Raw genomic sequence first — 27,448 nt, forward strand, 5'->3', positions numbered from 1 at the left:
CCCAGAATTCTATGATTATTTCGCCGAGATCGGAGGTTTGCGTCTTCAAGCTCGCGCTCCAAATTGGCAATTTTTTTCACCTGTACTTGGAGTTCTTTAATAGAAGTCTGTTGAGCTGATTGCTTATCTTCAATAGTCTGTATACGTTGCTGAAATTGAGTAACATCCTCTCGCATGTCAGCTAATTCAGACTTGATTTCAGTAACGTCGATTCCCACATCAGCCAGCATGGATCTCAATGCTTTAAGCTCCGCCATGATGTTCTGGGAGCCTTCCTCGTCTTTGGCGTCTTCAGTCGACTTTTTGGGAGACGGTGGGTCAGGCTTGTGCCTTTTTCCTACTTTGGAAGTTGCCATATCTTTATTGATGGTCCTTGCAAGAAGAATTAACCAAAATTTATTATCAAAAAGAGGGTTAATTATCGATTCCGTAATGGTGTAGCTGGAGCTCAAAAGTTATGCTGCCATCTCTTCACCGGCTCGCTAGCGCCCCCGATGCAATTTGCTTTTGAGATATTTAATAAATAGTATTTTTTTAAAAAAAGTGCTGAAAATTTTTTGAAGATTCCTTGTATCACAGTTGCCAGGTTCACAGTTTTCTTGCCCAACTGGGTTGCGGGAAATTTTGAGCAGCTGTGGTTTTTTGGGCTGGTTTCAGATTTTTGTAGCTGTAATTTGGGCTGCATGGCATGCTGCAATGAAATCTGTATTAAATTTTCAGCATTAATTCTGTATTAAATAAATTTGTCTCGGCATTCAATTGCAAATCAGCCCTTAGTGCAGACACATGATCAGTACCCCACCAATGACGGCCCTTGCCCACCCTCTCCCCATAACTGTACAGCCAATCATAATCAGAGCCTAGCCTTCTCCCCCTGCTAAGCCCTATCTCTAATATGCTGTCAGCAGCTAAGAAAACCCCTAGAGTCACAACTATGTCTGCGGTAGTTGGCTAGCTCTCTCTCTGATGTCACTTTCTGTCTGGTCCCACGAACACTAACGGGAAGATTAGGATTACAGTGTGGCTCCACTGAGGACAAGATGTTGAGCTCATTGCCAAAGCAATAGGATTAAACCCTCAGATGTGTGGAATAGTCTCCTGGTAGCGGCAATGGAGACAGACTGGCTGAATTCAAGAAAGTGTGGGGCAGTCACATGGGATAGTGAATGCTGCAGATAGGCAGACTGAATGGGCCATTTGGCCTTTATCTGCCATCATGTTTCTAATAAATAAATATTGGAACTTAATTATACCTTTTGGTGGAATTCAGTTTGTCATATTTATAAAATGGAGAGAGTGCTTGCTATACAGCAAGGAAATTATAATAGTTTCAAAAAGATTTGGGGGCCATTGATTGCATATTCTAATGATTAGACACCTTGAACACCTTTTTATTACATAGGACTATATTTAATGTGGGGATGGGAGGTATGTTATGTGATTTAATGGGTTTATTCCTGATGAATGGGATGAGTGGGGGGAGGGTCTTTTTTATATGCATTTGACAATAATTGTTAGAATGTCAAGTGATTTGTACGAATTATCTGATTGAATTTTGTACACTTGTTGCAAGAGTTAAAACTGAATAAATAATTTTTTAAAAAAATATCTGCCTGCCCATATGGACCCAACAGGCACACATGTGATAGAGGGATGCAGGTGGTCATGCAGCAATTGTGCCACTTCCAGTTTATTCAACACTCCAAAGTGAAGTTTTTTTTCTAAACACTAGAAAACATGGTCATGTCTTTCCATTACTGTTTGAACAACACTGGCTCTGTTTACTGGATTTATTTCAAGGTTCTACTACTAGCCTACTGTGCTTACTAAGCCATTGTTCCTTTGTATTTTGCCTCCTTCCTAACCCCTTATCAGTTCTCTTAGGTCTGCCAACACAAATTTGCTTGTGATCCCCACGGTCACTCACCTGTGACTTCACTGCTCCCATGACACAGCTTTCTGTTGCTCAGCACCCTTTCTCTGGAAAGTCCTTCCACCTTATCTTCACTCTTTATCCTCCCATCCTAAATTCACAACAGCTCTTTCAACAGGTCTTTGCTTCCTTTGTGCCCTGATATTGCCTCTTTTCATACTGCCGTTATCTAGAAGCTCACTGATGTTTGCTGGTCTCATTATGTGCGAGAATTTCTGCTCTTTTCCCTCCTCATGTACTTCGAAACAAAGGATCACCCATCTTCCAGAAGACCCCGCAATATGAATAAACTAAACAACATCTGGCATGTTAAAATCACCTATTAGTAGTACTTCCCCTTTTACAGCTATATTCTGAATGTCTATTAAATCTCCATCTACTTTTGTCTGTGAAGGAGACCTGTATATCACACCACACCAATATAAATATATTTTCCATTCCCTCTTTCCAGATTGACCCAGTGCTTCTTCCTTACCCTGTAGATCTTGCAACTGTGTAGCTTTAATATAATCTTTAACTTATAACGCCACTCCCACTCCTTTTCTTCCTACCCTGAATAGATTATAGCCTGATATAACTATATCCCAGCCTTGGTTCTCCATGAACCACGTCTCTGTGATTGCCATTAAATCTAACTCAGTGTCTTCTATTACAGCCTCTAGATCCAGAAAGCACAGTTACTTACCGTAACAGGTGTTATCCAGGGACAGCAAGCAGATATTCCCACACATGGGTGACGTCACCGACGGAGCCCCGCAGCGGACAGCCTCGAAAGCAAACTTGCTTGAAGATCTCGAGCTTTCGAGTGCTGCATCGCGCATGCGCGCGTGCCTTCCCGCCCGAACTAGGGGGCGCATCTCCTGTGAGGATCCTCAGTTCAGATACCAAGCTAAGAAGCCAACCAGGGGAGGTGGGAGGGTTGTGGGAATATCTGCCTGCTGTCCCTGGATAACACCTGTTACGGTAAGTAACTATGCTTTATCCCAGGACAAGCAGGCAGCATATTCCCACACATGGGTGACCTCCAAGCTAGGTAAAAAGGGGGGAGGGAAGTTGGCAATTTACGAAAAAAGATTTTGCAAAACAGATTGGCCAAAATGGCCATCCCTCCTGGATAAAGTATCCAGACAGTAATGAGAGGTGAAAGTATGAACCGAGGACCAAGTGGCAGCCTTGCAAATTTCCTCAATAGGAGTTGATCTGAGGAAAGCGACAGAAGCCGCCATAGCTCTAACTTTGTGGCCCGTCACTCGACTCTGTAGAGGAAGACCAGCCTGAGCATAGCAGAAAGAAATGCAAGCAGCCATCCAGTTGGAGATGGTGCGCTTCGAGACGGGATGACCTAATCTATTTGGGTCAAAAGAAATGAAAAGTTGAGGAGAAGTTCTGTGAGGTTGAGTACGTTGAAGATAAAATGCCAACGCACGTTTACAGTCCAAAGTATGCAGTGACGCCTCACCAGGGTGAGAATGCGGCTTAGGAAAAAATACCGGTAGCACAATAGATTGATTAATATGAAAATCAGACACTACTTTAGGTAAGAATTTGGGATGTGTATGGAGAACCACCTTATCATGATGAAAAACTGTGAAAGGCGGGTCCGAGATCAAAGCTTGCAACTCACTAACTCGACGAGCTGAAGTGAGGGCAATCAAAAAAACAGTTTTCCAAGTAAGATATTTAAAATGAGCCAAGTCTATAGGTTCAAAAGGAGGTTTCATCAGTTGAGCCAGAACAACATTAAGATCCCATACAACAGGAGGCGGTTTGACAGGTGGATTGAGATTAAAAAGGCCCTTCATAAAACGAGAAACCAGAGGGTGTGCCGAGAGCGGTTTTCCATCCAAAGGCTGATGAAAAGCAGCAATTGCACTAAGATGAACTCTAATAGATGTGGATTGAAGACCTGACTGGGATAAATGAAGCAAATAATCCAGAACGGAAGCCAAAGGAGAAGATTTTGGCTGAAGACTATGAGTGGAACACCAAGCCGAGAATCTGGTCCACTTTTGACCATAACATTGACGAGTGGACGGTTTTCTGGAAGCCAGAAATACATCCTGAACAGATTGAGAAAATTTAACAGAATCTGTCAAGTAGAAAGGAACCATGCTGTCAAGTGAAGAGACTGCAGGTTGGGATGAAGTAAAGACCCCTGACTCTGAGTGAGCAGAGAAGGAAAAACTGGCAGAAGAAGAGGTTCCTTGATGCTGAGTTGAAGAAGAAGAGAGAACCAAGGTTGTCGGGGCCACCGAGGCGCTATAAGAATCATCGCGGCATGGTCCGACTTCAGCTTGACAAGGGTTTTGAGAATCAGAGGGAAAGGAGGAAAGGCGTAGAGGAACTGACCCCTCCAATCCAGAAGAAAAGCATCCGCCTCGAGACGAAGAGGCGAGAAAATGCGGGAACAAAACAGAGGTAGTTTGAAGTTGCTGGGTGACGCAGAGAGATCCACCCGAGGAGTCCCCCATCGAGCGAATACTTGACGAAGTGTGGGGGAGTTGAGTGTCCATTCGTGAGGCTGAAGCAGACAACTCAATTTGTCTGCAAGGCAATTCTGAAGGCCCTGAATATAAACAGCGCGAAGAAGGATGTTGTGAGAAATTGCCCAATGCCACAACCTCAGAGCTTCCTGACAAAGGGAGTGGGAACCCGTCCCGCCCTGTTTGTTGATATAATACATCGCTACTTGATTGTCCGTCCGAACAAGGACTACTTGGTCGTGAAGGAGGTGAAGAAAAGCTTTGAGAGCAAGAAATATTGCTCTGAGTTCCAACAGATTGATGTGACATCGACGATCTGTGGCGGTCCATAACCCTTGCATACGGAGACCATCTACGTAGGCTCCCCATGCGTACTCTGACGAATCTGTTGTGAGAACTTTCTGATGAGGAAGGTGGTGAAACTGCAAACCTCTGGAAAGATTGGAAGAGAGCATCCACCAGCGGAGAGAGTTCTTCAATGAAGGCGTCACCGCTATATGACGAGAAGGCGGATCCAGGGCTTGTTGCCACTGGGACTCCAGAGTCCACTGAGGAATGCGAAGGTGGAGTCTTGCAAAGGGAGTCACATGTACCGTAGATGCCATATGTCCCAGAAGGACCATCATTTGTTGAGCCGTGAGAGTCGACAGGGAAGTTACGTGATGACAAAGGCGCAAGAGAGTGTCTTGACGATTGAGGGGGAGGAAAGCTTTCATGCGAACAGAATCCAACACGGCGCCAATAAATTGGATCGATTGAGTTGGAACCAACTGAGATTTGGGAAAGTTGATATGGAACCCCAGACTTTGAAGAAAAGAAATAGTCTGAAGGGTCACTTGAGTAACCTCTGGAAGAGAAGGAGCTTTGATAAGCCAATCGTCAAGGTAAGGAAAAACTTGAAGTCCCCGAGCACGAAGGGCCGCGGCTACCACGACTAGACACTTGGTGAAGACCCGGGGAGAGGTTGCCAAGCCAAACGGAAGAACCCTGTATTGAAGATGAAGGTTCCCCACCTTGAACCGGAGATATTTGCGAAAATTTGGATGGATAGGAATGTGAGTATAAGCCTCTTTGAGGTCCAGTGAGCACATCCAATCTCCCTGATCCATGAGGGAGTACAAAATCAGAAGAGAGAGCATGCAAAATTTTTCTTTGACTAGAAATTTGTTGAGAGCTCGGAGATCCAGAATGGGTCGCAAATCCCCCGTCTTCTTTGGAACTAGGAAGTATCTGGAGTAAAACCCCAGATTGTGTTCGGAAGGAGGAATCTCCTCCACCGCTCGAAGGCGAAGAAGCGCCTGAGCCTCCTGAAGAAGAAGGGGGGAGTTGCGAGGAACTGGAAAGACACTCTCCTGGAGGGTGATCTGGAGGCACCTGAAGTAAGCGTAGAGAGTATCCCTCGCGGATGACCGTAAGGACCCAAAGGTCCGATGTAATGGTTTCCCAGACAGATGTTAAAAGGGAAAGGCGACCTCCGATGGGTAGGGAGGAGTTTGGATGCAAAGAGGTTGGAATGCTCACCACTGGACCGTCAAAAAGACGGAGCTGTTTTGGTTGGAGCAGGCGCCTGGGACTTTTGAGGACGTTGTTGCTGGGGCCGTCTAGGTGGAGGCCTAGAGAAAGCCGGCGTGGATTTCATCGGGTAGCGACGAGCTGGAGGTTTGTAAGATCTAGTCGCAGAAGGTTTTGGTTGAAGAAGAGAGGCGAAGAAGCGTTCATGCTCAGAGAGCCTTTTAGTAGCCGCCTCAATCGAGTCATCAAAAAGCTCAGAACCTAGGCACGGTAGGTTCGCTAAACGATCCTGTAAGTTGGGATCCATGTCCACTGCAAATGCCGAGACCCTGGAAGAAAGCTCAAAAGCATCATAAGATGCCTGCAACATGAAGAGACGCAATTGAGAGAGAGACTGAATAATATGTTTATATTCAGAAAGGCGTTCTCTGGACCAGTCTGGGCAAAAGGATGACAACTGCTTCAAAAAATAATTAAAATATGAAGTAGACATAGTTGTAATTCAAAATTCGATTTGTCATCATCGAATTTTGATAAAGTCTGCGCCCAAACTTGTCCATAGTGCGCCCTTCTCGGCCCGGTGGGACTGTTGCAGACACCTTAGAAGGATGAGCCTTCTTCAGGGACGATTCCACCACTAGAGACTGATGAGAAAGTTGTGATTTCTCGAAACCTTTGCAGGGAACAGTGCGATACCGAGACTCCAACTTCGAGGGGATCGCTGTCACAGAATAAGGAGTCTCCATATTCCGCAGGAAAGTCTGCTTCAGCACCGGTGTCATGGGCAGATGCAAAGTCTCCTTAGGAGGATGGGAAAGCTCCATATCCGCCAAATATTCGGGCGTGTACTTAGAATCGGAATGCAAGTCGATTTTAAGTGCCTGCCCCATGTTGAAAACAAATTTCGCAAACGAAGAAGACTTTGAAGTCGAGGCTTCCTCAGGGGAGGCAGAACGAGAATGAGGCGCCACTGAAAACGATGGAGAAGCCTCGCGCGAATATTGAGAGACGGGCTCCGATTCGAGGTGCAAAGTGATGGAGGATGCTCCACTGCCAGTCAGAGGAGGAGTGGCTGAATGCTTCCGCTTAAGACTCCGAGATGGAGAGGTGCGCGGAGTGCGAGGTTTAGCCAGGGGAGATCGATCCCGAGATAAACGCCTCGAAGGCGGAGTCCTCGACCTCGAATGCCTCGATGAAACCGAAGAGGCAACGGTACTGTGAGAGCGAGGCACAATTTTCGAAGTGAGATCCGAAGGCCTCGAGCTCTTCGAGGAAGTGAGCTTCGAAGACCGAGACCGATGCTTCGATCGAGGCAACGATAGTTTAGAAATCCGTTCAGGAGAGGAATCCGACGAGGAAACCTTAGATCGAGACTTGCGACAAGGAGACCGTCGACGAGGTGTAGACTGCTGCTCAGGCTGGAGTTGCGAAGACAGAGTCGAGGCCGGGACCAACTGAGCCACTATCGAGGAAATCTGCGTAGTCAAAATTGACTTAAGCATGTCCTCGAACATGGGGACGGAGACCAAGGGACTCGGAGTCACAGGTGGTCTCGTGCGTTCCAAGGAGGGCGACCTCGAATGAGAGTATTCCCTGGACTTGGAAGCACGTTTTGAAGATGGTCGAGAAGACGGAGTCGAACCTGGAGCCCCAGGTTGCGTAGACGCAGACTCCGTCGGTTTCTTAGGGATGGTACCTGAAAAGGAAGCAGGAGACTTACCCCCCAATCCAGGCTTCGAGGACACCGCCGAGGCCTTCGAGGCCGAGGCCTGTCGAGGAGACGAGGTTGAGATCTTAGCACTCGAGGATTGTCCCGAAGTCGAGGGCTTAATAGCTGCCTCGACCGAGGCCATAGCTTTTTCAGGCTCCATTCGAGGAAAAAATTCTAAGAACCTGTCGCAGCGGCGCTTGAAGGCATGAGGTTGAAGAGTGAGGCAGCGAAGACAATCTTCCGGGCGATGAGTCGACCCGAGACAGATCATACACCGACTATGGGGATCAGTGATGGAGATAGTCCTGCCGCACTGATAACACCTTTTAAACCCGGTAACAGGCCGGGACATAGATAGGACAAAGTCCGTGTCGAGAACGAGGAAGAGAGGCCTAGGCCTCAATCTCCCAACCCGACGTCAATAAAACACAAAAGGAATTAAATGTTGTTTTTTTTTTGTTTTTTTAAAGAAAAGAAAAAAACGAGAACACAGTGACCGAAAACAACAAAGAGTACTCAGCCGCGGTGAAGAGAAGGCACAACGCTACGGGAACCAAGTCGACAAGTCTTCTCAGCTCCACGGAAAACGTTGAACTGAGGATCCTCACAGGAGATGCACCCCCTAGTTCGGGCGGGAAGGCACGCGCGCATGCGCGATGCAGCACTCGAAAGCTCGAGATCTTCAAGCAAGTTTGCTTTCGAGGCTGTCCGCTGCGGGGCTCCGTCGGTGACGTCACCCATGTGTGGGAATATGCTGCCTGCTTGTCCTGGGATAACCTCATTTCCCATACTTCAAGCATTAGTATATTGCTTTCCAGATACTGCCCCCTTTTTCCATTTGTGTAGAGGTACTTAGTGATTCACTTACCTGAAGGCTTATACTCATCTGGGAGCTTTGATTGCCCTGCCCCAACAATTCTAGTTTAAAACCCTCTTCAATAGGTTAACCAGTCAGCTGCTGAAAACACTTCTTCCCTTCTTTGACAGATGCACAGCATCCCTGCTCAGCAGCCCTTGGAAAATCATCCCAAGGTCCAGGAAGCCAAAATGCTCTCGACAACACCATCTATGCAGCCATGCATTCATCTCCAGGATGCGAGTTTCTCAGCCCTGGCTTTTACCTTCAACAGGGAGTATCGACAAGAATACCGCCTGTGTACCTGACTGCTTCACTTTTTCTCCCAGAGCCACAAAGTCACTTTTGATACATTTAGAGGGATACCTAGCAGTATCATCAGTGTCAACGTGGATGAGCAGCACTGGATAACAGTCATTAGGCTTGAGGAGTCACAGCAAGCTCTCTGTAACATCTTGGATTTTGGAACCAGGCAGACAGCATACCTCCTGTGACATTGTCAATGAGGTCCACTCTGGTCAAGGAAACGTGATCTGCATATGGAGGCCTCTGTACTGTTCAGAAGGGAATCGCCAACCACCACTACCTTACACCTCCTAGTGGTCACACAACTATTAACTTTGGGGATTTTGAGCTTTGGTCTTTCCTCTCCCTGAAGTGCTCTTATCTCCTCCATTTCCAAGGCTGTAAACCGATTCCTTAGTTCAAGGGCAGATGGAGTCCCAGTATCAGTCCTGCAGGGTCCTGTAATCTGAGTCTTTCTTCAGCATGACCTCTTCTTCCCCACTGCTGGAAATCTTTGATGCCTCATGAAGCTTTTCATTGATGTACCTCTCATTCTCAGGGATGCTTCGCAGTCTTGCCACCTCCTCTCTCAGTTCCTATTCTTCCTTCATGAGGGATTTAAGCTGAAGACAGCTTGCACATGGAACTACCCCCTCTACTTGGCAGCTGTAACCTGAGCAACTGCTTTGCAGACTCAATGTTTCCCAGCCATACTATGGTTGCAGAAGTACTTTCTCGCACCTGATGATGAAAAAAAAAAAAAATAGAAGAAAAAAAGGCTTACCAAAGCAATGCCCTGTTCCTAATTAGCTGAAGGTCAGCCTTGGGGTGGGTGGGAGGAAATTAAACACTAAACAAGACTTTCCTCAACTGCTATCTAACTACCTAATTGAAAAGAACTTTGCAAATAATGTGCTCGGCAGGGCTTCTTCGCTAGTATCAGTTGTTCTTTTCTGCTGAGCAAGTGGTATGTGAACTACTTTGATGTCATAGGACAATTTGATGGTATACCAAAAGTACAAATAGCACAGTTACTTACCGTAACAGGTGTTATCCAGGGACAGCAGGCAGATATTCTTTATGCATGGGTGACGTCACCGACGGAGCCCTCGGTACGGACCTTTTTAACGAGAAGGTTCTAGTTGGCCGCACCGCGCGTGCGCGAGTGCCTTCCCGCCCAACGGAGGAGTGCGTGGTCCCCAGTTAGGATAAGCCAGCTAAGAAGCCAACCCGGGGAGGAGGGTGGGACGTAAGAATATCTGCCTGCTGTCCCTGGATAACACCTGTTACGGTAAGTAACTGTGCTTTATCCCAGGACAAGCAGGCAGCATATTCTTTACGCATGGGTGACCTCCAAGCTAACAAAGAGGGAGGGGGGATGGTTGGCCATTAGGAAAATAAATTCTGTAGTACAGACTGGCCGAAGTGCCCATCCCGTCTGGAGAAAGCATCCAGACAGTAGTGAGTAGTGAACGTGTGAACTGAGGACCAAGTGGCAGCCTTGCAGATTTCCTCAATGGGTGTAGAACGGAGGAAAGCAACAGAAGCAGCCATAGCTCTAACCCTGTGGGCCGTGACAGCACCTTCTAGTGACAGACCGGCCCGAGCATAACAGAACGCGATGCAGGCAGCGAGCCAGTTGGACAGCGTCCGTTTAGAGACAGGGCGACCTAGACGGTTAGGATCGAAGGTCAGGAAGAGCTGAGGGGACAAGCGGTGGGCCCTTGTCCGATTAAGATAGTAGGCCAGGGCACGCTTGCAATCTAGAGTGTGTAACGCCTGTTCCCCAGGATGTGAATGAGGTTTCGGGAAAAAGACAGGCAACACAATGGACTGGTTGAGGTGAAAAGCCGAGACCACCTTGGGAAGGAACTTAGGGTGGGTACGCAGAACCACTTTGTCATGGTGAAAAACAGTGAACGGTGGATTCGCTACCAGTGCATGCAACTCACTAACCCTCCTGGCAGAGGTGATGGCAATGAGGAATAGCACCTTCCAGGTGAGAAGTTTGAGCAAAGTTGTGGCAAGAGGCTCAAAAGGTGGTTTCATGAGGGCTGATAAAACCACATTCAGGTCCCAGACAACAGGAGGAGGTTTCAGAGGTGGTTTGACATTGAAGAGGCCTCTCATGAATCGGGAGACCAGTGGTTGAGCCGTGAGAGGTTTCCCGAGGATAGGCTCATGAAACGCAGTGATGGCACTGAGGTGGACTCTGATTGAGGTAGACTTGAGGCCAGCATTGGACAGAGAGAGCAAATAGTCCAGGATCGTTTCCACCTGCAAAGAGGTGGGATCGTGATGACGCTGTAGGCACCAAGAGGAGAACCTGGTCCACTTCTGATGGTAACATTGAAGGGTGGTCGGTTTCCTGGAGGCGTCTAAAATGAGACGGACAGGCTGGGACAGATTTCCTGGGGAGGTCAGCCCGAGAGAAACCAAGCTGTCAGGTGGAGCGAAGACAGATTGGGATGCAGTAGAGACTGACGGTGTTGTGTAAGTAGAGTAGGAAACACAGGAAGAGGAATGGGCTCCCTGGAGCTGAGCTGAAGCAGGAGGGAAAACCAGTGTTGGCGAGGCCACCGAGGAGCGATGAGAATCATGGTGGCCCTGTCCCTGCGGAGTTTGGATAACGTCCGCAACATCAGAGGTAGAGGAGGAAAAGCATAGAGGAACCGATCCGTCCAGTCGAGCAGGAATGCATCTGGAGTCAGGCGGTGAGGAGAGAAGAGCCTGGAACAGAACTGGGGCAGCTGATGGTTGTGAGGAGCTGCAAAGAGAACATAAGAACATAAGAAATGCCATCTCCGGATCAGACCTTCGGTCCATCAAGTCCGGCGATCCGCACACGCGGAGGCCCTGCCAGGTGTACACCTGTCGTAATTTATAGTCCACCATATCCTTACATGCCTCTCTTAAGGAGATATGCATCTAGTTTGCTCTTGAAGCCTAGGACGGTCGATTCCGCAATAATCTCATCTGGGAGGGCATTCCAGGTGTCAACCACTCTCTGAGTGAAGCAGAACTTCCTGACATTAGTCCTGAACCTGTCCCCCCTTAGCTTCATTAGAGGTCCACCTGCGGAGTGCCCCAGCGAGCAAAAATGGAGTGGAGTGTGGAAGGGTCCAGAGTCCACTCGTGAGGTTGAAGGATGCGGCTGAGGTTGTCGGCCAGGGAGTTCTGTTCGCCCTGGATATAGACAGCCTTGAGGAAGAGATTGCGGGCCGTGGCCCAGGTCCAGAGAGCCTCCTGACAAAGGAGGCGAGATCCGGTGCCACCTTGCTTGTTTTTGTAGTACATGGCGACTTGATTGTCTGTGCACAGGAGAAGAACCTGAGGGTAGAGAAGGTGCTGGAAGGCCTTGAGAGCATAGAACATGGCTCTGAGTTCTAGGAAATTGATGTGATGTTGACGCTCCTGAGGGGTCCAGAGTCCCTAGGTGCGTAGATCTCCGAGGTGAGCTCCCCACGCATAGGGGGAGGCATCCGTGGTGATGATCATGGAGTGAGGGGGTAGATGAAAAAGAAGACCCCTGGAAAGATTTGAGGAGTTCAACCACCATTGAAGAGATTGATGAAGAGCCGATGTCACAGAGATGGGATGAGAAAGAGGATCCGAGGTCTGTGACCATTGGTCGGCAAGAGTCCATTGAGGTGTCCTGAGGTGGAGTCGCGCCAGAGGAAGCACATGGACCGTCGAGGCCATGTGGCCCAGGAGGACCATCATCTGACGGGCCGGGATGGAGTGATGAAGGAGCACCTGACGACAGAGGTGAAGCAGTGTCCGGTGACGGTCGGAGGGGAGAAACGCCCTCATTAGTGTGGTGTCAAGAACTGCTCCAATGAATTGAAGTCGCTGTGTGGGAAGCAGATGCGACTTGGGGTAGTTGATCTCGAACCCCAGGAGATGGAGGAGAGAGATGGTGTGATGAGTGGCTTGGAGCACACGTGGAGACATAGGTGCTTTCACCAACCAATCGTCCAAGTAGGGGAAACACCTGGAAGTTGTGAGACCTGAGGAAGGCCGCCACCACAATAAGGCACTTGGTGAACACCCTGGGTGACGAAGCGAGGCCAAAAGGTAGCACCTTGTACTGATAGTGGCGGTGTTGGACTTGAAATCGCAGGAAGCGACGTGAAGTCAGACTGATTGGAATGTGAGTGTAGGCCTCTTTGAGGTCCAGGGAACATAGCCAGTCGTGCTGAGAGAGAAGAGGGTAGAGCGGGGCAAGGGAGAGCATTCTGAACTTCTCCTTGACCAGACACTTGTTGAGGTCCCTGAGATCGAGAATGGGACGGAGGTCTCCTGTCTTCTTGGGAACCAGGAAGTAGCGGGAGTAGAATCCCTGACCCCTTTGTTCCGGAGGCACCTCTTCGATGGCAATGAGAAGAAGGAGGGATTGGACCTCCCTCAGGAGGAGGGGGGTTTGGGAGGAGTGAGAAGCAGACTCTACGGGAGGGTTGTCTGGTGGAAGAGTCTGGAAGTTGAGAGAGTAGCCGTGGCGGATGATGTTGAGGACCCACTGGTCCGATGTGATGACTTCCCAACGGCTGAAGAATATGTGGAGACGGCCTCCGATTGGTTGTGGAAGAGGCAATGAAGGTGGAAGACTGGCTATGCCCTGGAGAGAAGAGTCAAAAGGGCTGAGAAGGCTTTGCAGGTGGAAGAGGCTTGTTGGGTTGGTTGGACTGAGAACGAGCCTGGGCATGGTGTTGTTGCTGACGGGGCCGCCGAGGTTGTTGTGAAGGCGGATTGAGTGGTCTGGCTGAGAATCTGCGCTGATAGGAGGATTGAGGCCTGTAAGGGCGAGCAGGTGGAGCCTTTTTCTTTGGTTTAATCAGGGTGTCCCATCTGGTTTCATGGGCCGAGAGTTTCTGGGTGGTGGAATCCAGGGACTCTCCAAAAAGTTCATCCCCGAGACAGGGGGCGTTGGCCAGACGATCCTGGTGGTTAATGTCCAAATCCGATACTCTCAGCCAGGCCAGGCGGCGCATGGCGACAGCCATGGCAGAGGCACGGGAGGTCAGCTCGAAGGAATCGTAAATAGAGCGGACCATAAATTTTCTCAGCTGAAGGAGACCAGAAATCTGTTGTTGGAAAAGTGGAACCTTTCTCTCCGGAAGATACTTTTGGAGGGCGGACAACTGTTGGACCAAGTGTTTCATGTAAAATGAAAAATGGAAAGAGTAATTGTTCGCCCTGTTGGCCAGCATGGCATTTTGATAGAGCCTCTTGCCAAACTTGTCCATGGTTTTGCCCTCTCTGCCAGGAGGGGTGGAGGCATAGACGCTGGAGCCCTGAGTCTTCTTCAAGGTGGATTCAACTAGAAGAGACTCATGGGGCAATTGGGACTTATCAAACCCCGGAATTGGGATAACTCGGTAGAGGTTATCCAACTTACGGGGGGCCCCAGGTACAGTAAGAGGGTTCTCCCAATTTTTGTAAAACGTCTCCCGTAGGATGTCGTGTACGGGCAATTTGAGAAACTCCTTAGGTGGTTGCTCAAAATCCAGAGCTTCTAGAAAAGCTTGGGATTTTTTGGAGTCTGACTCCAGAGGGAGAGATAAAGCTGCTGACATCTCCCTGAGGAACTTTGAGAAGGAGGATTGTTCCGGCTTGGAGGTGGTATCGGGGGCTGAGGGGTCCTCATCGGATGAGGAGAGATCCTCCTCGGTACCGGGAGGGGACTCTTCCCATAAGTCCGGGTCCCGAACCTCTGGGTGCGCATGCCAAGACACCGGGGTGGAAGGCTCGGTATGGTGGGTCTTAGATAAAGACTTTCCAGAGCGCACCGAAACGGTACCGGGAGAGGAAGACCGGCGTCGATCACGGTCCCGGGAAGAATGGAGCCCCGCCCGGTCCCGAGGCGGATCCGCAGTGGTATGGGAATGAACCACAAGATGGGCGTGAAGTTGCTCAGCCGAAAGAATCGGCATTGAGGTATTGATTGGTACCGATGGGGTGGATACCGGGTGCTCGGTACGGGGCTCGGGCCGGTACCGAAAGGAGCGGTGCCAGGATAGTAGGCAGAAGATGCTGGAGTTGATGCTGCAGCTGTTCCTGGAGTTGAGTTTGGAGGATGGCCGCATCCAGGGGTGGCACCGGAACCGCTTTCTTTATTTTCGGTTCCTTAGGTGCCGCTCCACGCCCCGGCGATGAGGAGGCCGATGACGAGGCACTCACCGAAATCGGGGCGGAGCGTTTTCGGGGTCGGCGTGAAGCCGGCAAGGTCGGTGCCGCCACTGTGGCTGGCGGGCGCTCGAGGGAAGAGGAAGGCTTCTTAGCCGGCTTACCTGGTGCCAGCGGCGCCGATGTCGGGTCGGGCGGTGTCGAAGTAGGCGGTGTCAATTTCGATGGTACCGCTGTCGATGTCGAGGAGTCCATCGTTGACCCGGTGCCGAACAAAATGTTTTTTTGAATTTGGCGATTCTTGAGTGTCCGCTTTTTAAGAGTGGCACAGCGGGTGCAGGAGTCCGCCCGATGCTCCGGACCCAAACACTGCAAACACCAATTGTGTGGGTCAGTGAGGGAGATCGGACGTGCACACCGCTGGCACTTCTTAAAACCGGGCTGCGGAGACATGAATGGGAATACGGCCTCCGCAAAATCAAACCCCGAGGCCTGTATAATGGCAACAGGCCCCGCCGGGGCAAGAACGAAAAAAGGAAGAAAATAAAGATTTTTTTTTTTTTTTTTTTTAACAAATTAAAGAAAAGGTAACCCAAAGGGAAAATGAAAACAAAAAGAGAAAAATTTTGCGAGCGGGAAGGCAGAAAAGTGAGTTTCAACAGCCGTTGAAAAAACACGCGTCTTCTTCGCTCCGCGGAAACGAAGAAACTGGGGACCACGCACTCCTCCGTCGGTCGGGAAGGCGCACGCGCGGTGTGGCCAACTAGAACCTTCTAGTTAAAAAGGTCCGTACCGAGGGCTCCGTCGGTGACGTCACCCATGCGTAAAGAATATGCTGCCTGCTTGTCCTGGGATAAAAATTACACTCTAACCTGGCCCCCCTCGTCCAACAAGATAGAAGGCTGAGAAGCAAAGAGCACAGGTAGGTTGATGTTAAGAGGACTTCATAGCAGTGGTGTAGCTATGGGGGAGCCATGGGGACCTAAGCCCCCACACATTGGGCTTGGGCCCCCTATAGAACTCTAGCACCCCCTTCTACCTTGCTGGTGGAGATGCCGAGTCCCATCAGCCAAATACCTACAATGCCACTGCTCCACACTGTTTTCTTCCTGCTTTTAGCATACTGGGACTTCTCACGCATGCCCAAAGCATGCACAAGAAATCCAAGCATGCTTGGAGCAGAAGGAAGCAGCAAGAAGTGGTGGCACTGTAGTAATTTCACTGGCTCAGCATCCCCGCCAGCAAAGGTACTATTAACGCTCCTGCATGTGTAGGGTAGGGAGATAGTAATACTTTGCCCCCTCCCCCAGTCCACCTCTGGGCCCCCCCTAAATTGTAAGGCTGGCTACACTACTGCCTTACAGTGAGCTTCCAGCTCTACTGCAGCATCCTCTGCCTCATGCAGCACTGCCTCCTCAACCGTCCCCATTTCCATCCTACCATTTTTCTTCAGCACTGCAACGTGCCCAATTTGTACAATATCCAACTAGATTTCAGTAAAGCCTCTGAGATGATTTCATATGAAAGACTGGTAAGCAAGTTAGCCAGTTTGGGAGCTGAAGGAAAAATTATAACCTGAGTGAGAATCTGGTTGAACACTACACTCAGAGAGTGACTGTCAATGAGGTCCACTCTGGTCAAGGAAACGTGACCAGTAAATGCCACAGGGATTGCTGCTGGGCCCAGTACTAGTGAACCTGGTGTTCCGTAGCGATTTTATCTCCGTGCTTCAGTGATGTTTTCATTGTTCAGCTAAGTCTGCTTTTCATTTTTGTATTTTTGATTTTTTGCTGGGGAGCCGGCTGGCTTGGTTCAGTCAGGGGTCGCTCAGTGGTTTCACTTGTTATTCACTTTAGTTTATTATTGATTTGATTTGTGAGTTTGATCACTTTGATTTATTGCACACATTGGGTGCCCAGTGATGGTGTGCGGGTGGGGTTTATTATCACCTCTACCTGACTTGTGAAGCGTTGGAGCTTGTCTCCCGTCGCTGCTTGCTTATACTGAGGGCACCTTATATAGGATATTTTCCTTTTAGTATTTCGCTTGGTTGCGTGGTGTGTACAGTTTTGCCCCTGAGCGCCCCCTTCCTGAACCTTTTGACTTTTCTGCCTTTTTGTAGTATCGATTTAAGTAAATGCAAAATCATGCACTTGGGACCTTTTAAAGGTTCAGAAATGGCTGTCCCCAAACAGGAAAGAGACCCAGAGTCATCATTATCATCTCTGTGCCAAAAGCAAACTCTGTAGTTAACTTTATTGCTCCAGGCAATTAATTTGGAATACCTAAGCCAGCTGAAACGAGTATTTTCCTTTATCCTATTCCCAGCATGGTCACAAAACACTCTAAAACAATGAATCCAAGTCTTTAGATAGGCCAAATCTATAGTGCACAAGGTGGGGTGTTGGGTTCTGTTTGTAGAAAACATTTCCTAAATGTAAACTGTTTCCACCCTAAGAAGTCTAACCTAACTAATCTAACAACCTTCAGCTTCCCCAATGCCTAATCCTCCTTTTAACCCCTCTCCTAGAACTGTGTAAAACCTGTGTTGGAACTGTCCTAGAGCCTCACCTTGCCTAGAACATGTTAGAAGAGAATAAACATATTAGTAGTACATTAGAGAATCTGGACTAGGATTGGCCTTGCCATCAATTAGGAAAACAATACCTTGAAAGAGGGAGAAGCGATAAAAAGAGCGGTAGGGAAGACTAGCAAAAAGAGGATGACTAACAGAGGAGCAATAAAATGATAGATACTAATTGAGGGTTAACATACACAAAAGCCCTATAAAAGAATTAATTTTTAAACCACTGTATCCAGTACAATAATATGTTTCAGTTCAATACCCTCCCTTTTCTGCCCTTAAAAAGGGGGAGGCCATAAAGCATACACACAAAACAAAAACAAAATACCACTGGTCCCAAAATACAATGACTCACTATACTACAATTGCAGTTTACATCTGGCAACATTTCCTTCTACATAATTAAGACAAAAATTCCTAGATGGAAAAGAATTCCTTTCAATGAACTAGTAGAAAAGTCAGAGTAGGACTCCCAGTCATAAACAACAGATGGAAAATCAAGTACAGTACTATATTTAAATTAACAGTGACATCTACTGGTCTATCTGAGTTACTGCACTGCAGAATACTACAGCGTGGCAAATATTTTTAATTCTCTCAACTGCCTGCTTAGTTTTGCACAGAGAAATAACCAGTAATACAATGATGCTTGTGAAGTTAGCTGAAGATACTTTTTCCTTTTCTAGTCCATCATGCATGCATCTATTAATGGGTATATAAAGAGTAACCAGGAGAGGGTAACCAGTAGTGCTGCATGATTCAGGAAAAAAATTTTGATTTGATTCAGCCTATTGAATTGGTTTTTCGATTCAATTCGATTTTCCTGCCCTATTGGGTGTTTTTTTCAAACATCCTGATGGGTTTATTTTATAGCCTCTTCACCCCCTTTGCCTTCTCCTAACTACACTGGCACTGTGGTGTAAACAAAATAAACAAACAAAAAAGACTTTTCCTCTCTCTGTTAAATCCTAGCTCACGTTTGTAGTCTAACACCAGCTCTGGCAAAATACACATTTCAAATCTGATATTTTGTAATCACAAAACAGAAAATAAAATTAGTTTTTCTACCTTTTGTTGTCTGGTCATTATTCAAATCTTTTTGGTCCCAGGCTCTGGTTGGCTTCTGATAAGTTGCTTGCCAGGGTCTCCTTCTTTCTTCTTTCTGCATGCTAACCATCCATCTGCCATCTCTCTCCTCCCCTTCCGTTTCCCTTCCCTCCACAGGAGGTCTGGCATCTTTCCTTTCTTTCGTCTCCCTCCACAGATCCACCTTTTCTTAACTACCCTTTCATCCAGCATCTCTCCCTCCTTCCCCACCACCCCAGGGTCCACCATCTCTCCCTTTCTTTTCCCAACTACCCTCCTATCAAGTATCTCTATCCCCCCCTCCACACCATCCCTTGTGTCCAACTTCTCTCCCTTTCTGTTCCTTCCCTCCCTAAATCCCATTGTTCATCATCTCTCTCCCTCTCCTCTATTTTCAGACCCATTATTTCTTCCCCCCAAAGTCCGGCATATGCACGTCACTTTGAACCCCCCCTTCCATCCCTCCCTCCCTCCGTGTACTTCTACACCAGGGACCCCCTCCCCTGTAGGCCTGCACCTCTCCCTGAAGGCCTGCACCCCACCCCTAAAGGCCTCCCTGTCCCCCCTGAAGGCCTGTGTCACCATCCCCCTTGAAGGCTTGTCCCCCCCTTAAAGGCCTGTCCCCCTCTTAAAGGTCTGCATCCCACCCCTGAAGGCCTACCTGTCCCCCTTAAAGGCCTGTCCCCCCCTTGAAGGCCTGACCCCCCCTTGAAGGCTTGTCCCCCCCCTTAAAGGCCTGCATCCCAACCCTGAAGGCCTGCTTGCCAGTCCCCCCTGAAGGCCTGTCCCACCCCCCACCCCGAAGGGCTGCTCACACACACCCCAGGAAGGCCTGCATGTTCCCCCTGGCCTCCCACTGGTGTCCGGCTTCCCCCCTGGCCTCCCCCCCGCACCGTTTACCTTTGAGGAGCAGCCTGAAGACAAGATCGCGATGCTAGCGATCTTTGCACTGCTTCTGAGCTGTTTCCTTTGCCGCGGTCCCGCCCCTCCTCCGACATCAGAGGCAGGATCGCTGCAGAGGAAACAGCTCTGAAGCAGTGCAAAGAACTCTAGCATCGCGATCTTGTCTGCAGGCTGCTTCTCACTCTGGCTCTAAAGATTGTACTATCAATCTCTGCGTGTCACTTGTCTGTATGGAAGAAAGTTTGTTTTCATACAGCAGACACTAATGAGCTTTATAAACCTTTGAAAGTATTTATGAAGATATACCTTAGAGACCATATATTAATATATTTCACTGAAGCACTGGGTCTCTGGACATACTATTTGGAGTTATTTGGCTTGTACTATCTAAAGATTGTCAGCAGCTTAAACTCATTGAGCCTATAGCCTACAATTTTATCTGACTGGACTCTGGTTCCTTAAACAAAACTTCTTTAATACAAAACTTAAAACAAAAACTCACAGCAGTTGATCTTAAGGAATTCTTGTCTTCTATAAAGTCCACACTCTAGCAGCACATCCCAGATTCAGGAATGGCCAGGAGAAGTGGCATAGTAAGGGTGAGTGGAGCCCAGGGCAGTGGCACCCTGCGCACACCCCCTTCCCTTTCCCCGTACCTTTATAACTTCTCTGGCATGGGCAGCATGCCCATGTCAGTGTCAGTTTGCCCTTTGACGTCACTTCCTAGGCTCAGGTCCTGAAAGTGACATCAGAGAGAGAGCTGATGCTGACGTGAGCAGCAACCTCGCGCTGGGAAAAAAAAGGTACGGAGAAGGCAAGGAGTGCACACTCACGGCAAGGAGAGGAGCGGAGAGGAGAGTGCCATACTCTTAGGAAGCCCGCTTCCCCCCCCCCCCCCCCCCCCGGCTATGCCACTGGCCAGGAGTGTATTTCACATATTCTGTGGAGGATATTATGCTCCAAACTTAGCCAACTAAGCTGTATTTAGACTAGCAGATTCAAAGCTTAGAAACACTAAGGCAGGGGTGTCCAAAAGGTTGATTAGTAGATTGCAAGGGCAACACGAGTTGATCGCGGAGCCCATCCCAGGGCTGTGTATCTCAAACTGTGTGCCGGGGCACATTAATGTGCCTTCTGAGATTCCAAGTGTTCCGCGGCACACTGAGGAGGAAGAGAGGCAACTACCAGTTGACTTCCCTACACGGTACGGCGCCAGTGCTGCCTGATTCGCCAAAGGCTTATATGTTTCCCCCTTCTCTCTAGCGTCCTCCAGCTTCCCCCCCTGGCCTCCCAGTCTCACCTTTAAAGCTAATTACAGCAGCCTGCAGAGGATCGCCGGAAGGTAAAATGATTTTATTTTCGATATAGTGATCAAAATATGTTTTGAGAATTTATATCTACTGTGTATATTGTGTGTATATGAAAAATGAATGGAAAAAAATTGCATTACAATTAGTAAAGGGGATGGGATCTGGGGCACAGCTTGAGTGGGCCTAGGGAGGTCTGTGGTTGGGGTACTCAGTTGATATTCATCAGACTTAAGGGGTACTTAGCTTAAAGTAATTGAGAAACACTGCGATAGGCAATCAGCTGGTGCCAGTGCCTCTCCTTCTCTCTAGCCCTCTTCCCTGCTGGCACCCCCTACTAGCATCTCGGGGCCCATCTGGAGGGCCTCTGCACATGCGCAGACATCGACATGATGATGTCACACACGCGCGATGTCATCACGGCAATGTCCGCGCACTTCTGGGTGCCTCAAGCCGTGGCCACTACCTTTAGTGTGCCCTGGCTCAAGAAAGTTTGAGACACTGTTCTACACTATCAAATCGCTTATTGAATTATATCCTGCTGAATATTTAGAAAACATATTTTGGCCTTTAAAAAGCACTGAAATCTGTATATCTTCAAATAATCCACAGCAAAATTCTTCAAACTGTGCATAGAAAATGCCTTTCGTGCTGGGCCTCTGCAGGAATTACAACTAGCCAAACCTTCAAGATTAGGTCATTCAGAAGTGCGCTGCTCAAAGGACAGACCTGATGTTGTGGGAACCGCTTCTTCTCTGTGCAGCCTCCTCCTCGTGACTCCTCAGCTGTCGCAGTAACTCCGATTCTATCTGAGTCTTGTTAAAAGGTAAGGATGTTGCAACAGCGGAGGCAGCAGCTACAAGCTCTGGACTCAGTTGTGTGTCACTAGAAATTAAGAAAGAAGTGAAAAGAAAATGCATATTGCAATGTCTAATTTAGAACATTATACTTCAAGCTTCTATCAGCTTCTCACTGCCCTCTAAATAAGTTTTAAAATACAGTTCTGCTTCAAAGAATTTATCTTAAAGATTCTGAGGCAACTCATATTTTCTGAATGGGACCTAAGCATGTTGCCCTTGCAACTTCTCTTCAAGTGAGTTAAATGTATCTACAAGCAATTCTCTACAGCAGTATTCTCAGCCTAGTTGTTTGGGACAAACTAAAGGTCCATCAAGCCCTGTATCCTGTTTCCAACAGTGGCCAATCCAGGTCACAAGTACCTGGCAAGATCCCCAAAAAGTAAAACAGATTTAATGCTTTTTATCCTAAAAATAAGCAGTGGGTTTTTTTCTAAGCCCATCTTAATAATGGCTTATTGCCTTTTCTTTTAGGAAATTTTCCAAAACTTTTTTTTTTTTTTTTTTTTTAAATCCTGCTAAGCTACCTGCTTTTACCACATTCTCTGGCAAGTATTCCAGAATTTAATTACACATTGAGTGAAGAAATGCAATGGGCTGGGAACTTGGCTTAATGCTTACTGTGGCTCCTTGTGATCCTGAGAAAGCCATTTCACTCCCCATTGCTCCAGGTACAAAAGCTTAGATTGTGGGCTCACTAAGGACAGGGAAAGTACCTGCATATAATAAAAATGTAAAACGCAGTATATCAAATCCATGACATATACATGAGATAGATCTGCATGCACTGACTCCTTAGATTTGCATGCCATCTCATTCACATTCATTGTGGATATCCTGAAAACTCAAAAAGCTGAGTGTGCACCAAGGACTGGCTTCAGAAGCACTTTACTAGAGAACTTCAGTCACTTTTATCCCTTGAGTTAAAATATTTAAAAAAACAATTTTGATACCTACAGCTGCACTCAATATGACAGACTTTTTATGCAGCTAGGTAAAACCAGGACCGATCAACCTGTCGGAAAAATGAGGCTAGCTAGCACCATAAGTCTGGAAGTGATATAAGATCACTAGTATGCAGACACACCAAGAGAGGACAAAATGTTTGTTTGGGTTTTTTTACTTTCTCAATAATTATGGTCCAGCCAAATCAAATTAACCTGTTACTTATATTTAGTTCATGCCTGCTCATTAGTAGCTCTAGCCAAATTACATTCAAGTACTGTAAGTATTACAATCTAAGGGGCTGATGCAGAAATCCTCACAGTAGAGCTGTGACTCCACTACAAATTATCGGGTTGTTCATTATGGGAAGAATAGGTACCTCCCTCAATAATCTTCTTTCTAGTAGACAGGCACATCATTCTTGAATCTTTGGGTAGTCAATCTATTCCCACAAGATACATTTTGGATTAAAAGGAGTACTCTCTGAATTCATTGTAATAGCAGCAGCATTCCCCATCCATGTTCTTACTGGATAATGGGGAGAAACAAGATATCTGGTTATCCCAGCATGTGTGTAGCAGAAAGCAGGCTAATGAACATCTGACAAGGAGAGCTTCAGGAATGATGTGCCTATCTACTAGAAAGAAGATTATCGAGATAGGTACCTAATTTTCCCTTCTAGTGCAACAGGCACATCATTCCTGAACTTTTGTGACATATCAAAGAAGTCCCCAGAATCTAGGGAGGGCCAGATGACCTTGCTGAAAGTATGGATGATCCAAATGTGGAATCCAATCCAGTTGCTACCTCTAGTAAAGTAAAACTTTGTGAAAGTATAGAGGGAGGACCATGTAGCTGCACTACAGATTTCATCATGTGACACCAATTTCGACTCTGCCCAAGAAGAAGCCACACCTATAGTGGAATCTGCCTTCAAGGATATCAGCAGACACTTCCAATATAGACTATTTCCATCTGGAAATAGTTGCCTTTGAAGCTGGGCCGCACCTGCAAGCACTCTGCCATGTAGGTGCGAGTTGCTGCCTGAGCTGAAGCTGCTGTTAGCTTACTGAGAGAACTTCTGCCTCTAACAGGACTGCCTCTAAACCGGACTGCCTGTTTTTTCTGACTGTCTCTCAGACCCCATGACCAATCTGAGACGACAACCCCCTCCGGACCTCACACACAGAGTAGGGAGTTAGGAAATGTAGTCGGCTCCAATCCCAGATACAACTGCCAAGGAGCCACTCAGCCTGCGCTCAAGCCCTCTACGGACAGAACCTGGGGCAAGCCTTGCTCCCAAGGGAATGGTCCCCGAGTTCCCGAACTGTTAATGCAGGCCGGCCAAATAGGTGTCCTGACACGCAGGCTGCGCCCTGGCTACAGACTTCTGACCTCAGAGTCTGAGCTCTCCTGCAGCCAAAGATATCCCAGAACTGGGAGCCTCTGCAGCACCAAAAAGCCTCACAATCGAATAGGAAAAAAAAAAAAAAAAAGCTGAAAATAAAGGAAAAATAAACATGAGCAGAAGAGACAAGCTCCTACCATCTTGTGTGTAGAGAGACATACTGAGGAAATGGAGCATAGCCAAGAGAGATGGGAGGTGAAGCAAAAATTCTAATGAGGCTCTCTACACAAATTCTCAAAGTGGTATGCTGTAAGCAACAAGCATGCTTTGGTCTGATGGCAGACAGACCCTACATGAGACAGGGAACCACCATTTTTCTGGCAGCAGAAGTGACTGGGCATTATTCCTATCTTCTGTGTTAAGGTATGCAGGTGGGTTTGGGGGCACTAGACATCAGGGAGAGAGAGAGAGTGTGTGTGTGTCTGTGGAAAGGAGAAATGGGTCAAGGGCCACTAAACTACTATGGAAAATGTTTGAAGTGACAGGGAGGGGATAGGTCAGGGAGAGGGGGCCATTATACTACCAAGGAAATGTTTTAAACTACAGGTGGGTCAGGTTGTCAGAGAAGGGAGGGATGGAAACTGATACCAGCATGGAATATTGCTACTCCTTGAGTTTTGGCTAGGTACTAGTGACCTGGATTGGCCAAGGTGAGAACGGGCTACTGGGCTTGATGGACCATAGGTCTGACCCAGTAAGGCTATTCTTATGTTCTTATCTAGGAAAGGCTGGTCAGATGGGGGAGGAGGGAAAGAGGGCATGCCAATAGGCACTCACTCCTCTTGACCAACATTTCTACATTGCCCCAGACTAGAGAGCTGCACGGGAACGGGGACGACGGGAATTCCGCGGGTTCCCCCTTCGGGTCACGGGGATCCCATGGGGACGCCCCCTAGGGTCACGGGGATCCCGTGGGGACGCCTCCTAGGGTCACGGGGATCCTGCAGGGTTGGATCATGGATGCACTCGAGCCGCAAGACTCGTCTTCTTTTCCCTATCTGCCCTGCTGCAGCACACAGCTGACCGGAAGTCTTCCACGATGTCAGCGTTGACGTCGGAGGGAGGACTTAAGCAAAGCCCTCCCTCCCTCCGACGTCAGCACTGACATCGGGAAGACTTCCGGTCGGCTGTGTGCTGCGGCAGGGCAGGTAAGAAGAATTCAAGGCAGTGGCGTACCAAGGAGGGGCGGGGGAGGGCGGTCCACCCCGGGTGCAGCCTTAGGGGGTGGGTGCACAGCCGGCCAGGTCCCCTTACCTTCGTGGCGCTTTCCCCCGACCGACCGACCGACAACAAGCCCGGTCCTATAGACCTCCCTGCCCTGTAGCCGCAAAATTACCTTCTTACAGCAATTGAAGTCAGAAGTTGAACCCGCTTAGGAATTGACAGAAGCAGACAGTAACATAAGGCCGGGCATTTTCGGCAGGCTTTAGCTACAAGGTGCTGACCGTTTAGAGTTGAGAAGCATCAGTGCTGGTGGTGGAAAGACGCATCTTCTCGTCGCCGTCCGGAGCTCAAGCTCGGCTGTTGGGAGCTGCTCACAAGCTCCGGAATGGCGGCCCCAGACCAGAAGTCACCGAATGTTCTGTTGCAGACCTTTTGCTGCCGGATCTTGGGCAAAATCGAAGGTAAAGAGGCAGGCCCGTACTCCACACCTGTGAAATGCATGAGCCTTTAACCTGAGGGTATAAAAATCACACTATATGCCCACTGTCAGTGGAAACAAGAGATGTGACTGCAGGGTTTACCGGGGAAGAACTGCTCATTTCCAAATCCATTCAGGGTGGACACACATAAACATTACCATCACTGAAGTGCCAAGCGTCTGGCTTTGTAGATGGGGGAAAAGTTTTTCCAATTACATGTTTTACTAACTTACTCCCCTCCCCATTTGAATTTAGTACTACAGGTGCGCCAGGAGTGCTGTCAAACTCAGGACTGACATCCAGGTGTTGTTTAGTTGAGATAATTAGCTTGTCATATTCAAACGACTTATTTTATTACATAAGAAAAAAATATTTATGAAACATAGGGGACCTTTTACTAAGGCACGCTAGCCGATTCAGCTAGCGCTAAATGCTAATGCATCCATAGAATGCAAAGGTCATCTCTGACGCAACTGGGGTTGCGTCAGAGATGACCTTTATGGCGGCCACACGCAGCTTCAATACTCCAGCTGCTGTAAGAAGGTAATTTAGACTCAGGGCAGGGAGGTTTGTCGGACCGGGCCTGTTGTCGGTCAGGCAGGGAAGCGCCACGAAGGTAAGGGGCAGGGAGGGAGAAAGGGAGGAAAGGTTGAGTGGAGAGGAAAAGACGCTTAAGGGAAATGGGTAAAACTGAGGGGGGGGGAGAAGGACCCTGAAAGCACTGGGGATGACAAAGGGATGGAGAAGGACGCTGAAAGGAAATGGGGAAGAGAGAGTGGGGAGAAGACGATGAAGGGAAATGGGGACGAGAGAGTGGGGCGAAGACGCTGGCAGGGAAGAAGACAGATGCCAGGACTATGGGGGGAGCGGAGGGAAGATGGGTGCCAGACCAATTTGGAAGGGGGGAGAAAGGGAGAGGCACAGTAACAGAGCAAATGGAAGACGCAGAGAGAAGAGAGACAGTGGATGGAAGGAATTGAATGAGAACATGAGGAAAGCAGAAACCAGGCAACAAAGGTAGGAAAAAATTTCTATTTCTTTTTTTTTTCTTCAGGATAAAGTAGTATATTAGTTGTGCTGATAAAAATGTATAAACATTAGAGGATCTGGTAGAAACCCGTTTACAAAGTATGTATTCTTCCCAATTAATAAAGTCTCTTTGCTTATTTGTAAATGGGTTTCTACCAGGGCATTTAATTCAATAGCATAATTAAATGAAATCATACTGAAACCCTTTCTGTATTGCAAACCTGAGTAAAAGTGAGTTAATCTTGTAGTAACCATGCAGAAAGTTTCCTGCAATGGCCCCTAGGAAATCTAATATTCTCTTCCAATCTAGAGAGCTGCACGGGAACGGGGACGACGGGAATCCCGCGGGACCCGCGGGTTCCCCCTTTGGGTCACGGGGATCCCGTGGGGACGCCCCCTAGGGTCGCGGGGATCCCGTGGGGACGCCTCCGAGGGTCGCGGGGTTCCTGCGGGGCTGGATGTACTCAGTCGCGCGGCTCTTCTCCCTACCTTCTCTGCTTGCAGCACAGAGCCGAACGGAAGTCTTCCCGACGTCAGCGCTGACGTCGGAGGGGAGGGAGGGCTTAAACAAAGCTGGATGTACTCAGTCGCGCGGCTCTTCTCCCTACCTTCTCTGCTTGCAGCACAGAGCCGAACGGAAGTCTTCCCGACGTCAGCGCTGACGTCGGAGGGGAGGGAGGGCTTAAACAAAGCCCTCCCTCCCTCCGACGTCAGCGCTGACGTCGGGAAGACTTCCGTTTGGCTCTGTGCTGCAGGCAGTGCAGGTAAGGAGGAGAGTAG

At 48.3% G+C, this 27,448-nt stretch overlaps 1 protein-coding gene across 3 annotated transcripts in view; it reads right to left on the bottom strand.

Annotated features, from left to right (window-relative positions):
* Positions 1-27,448, bottom strand: part of MRPS31 (mitochondrial ribosomal protein S31) — a 120,207-nt gene that overhangs the window by 83,940 nt on the left and 8,819 nt on the right. For all 3 annotated transcript variants that reach the window (XM_033950399.1, XM_033950397.1, XM_033950398.1), the window contains exon 3: positions 21,516-21,671. In XM_033950399.1, coding sequence (XP_033806290.1) covers positions 21,516-21,671 — 156 coding nt within the window. The remainder of the gene's footprint in view (positions 1-21,515; positions 21,672-27,448) is intronic.

The sequence above is a fragment of the Geotrypetes seraphini genome, chromosome 6 (genome assembly GCF_902459505.1).
Source record: "Geotrypetes seraphini chromosome 6, aGeoSer1.1, whole genome shotgun sequence".
Taxonomy (NCBI): Eukaryota; Metazoa; Chordata; class Amphibia; order Gymnophiona; family Dermophiidae; genus Geotrypetes; species Geotrypetes seraphini.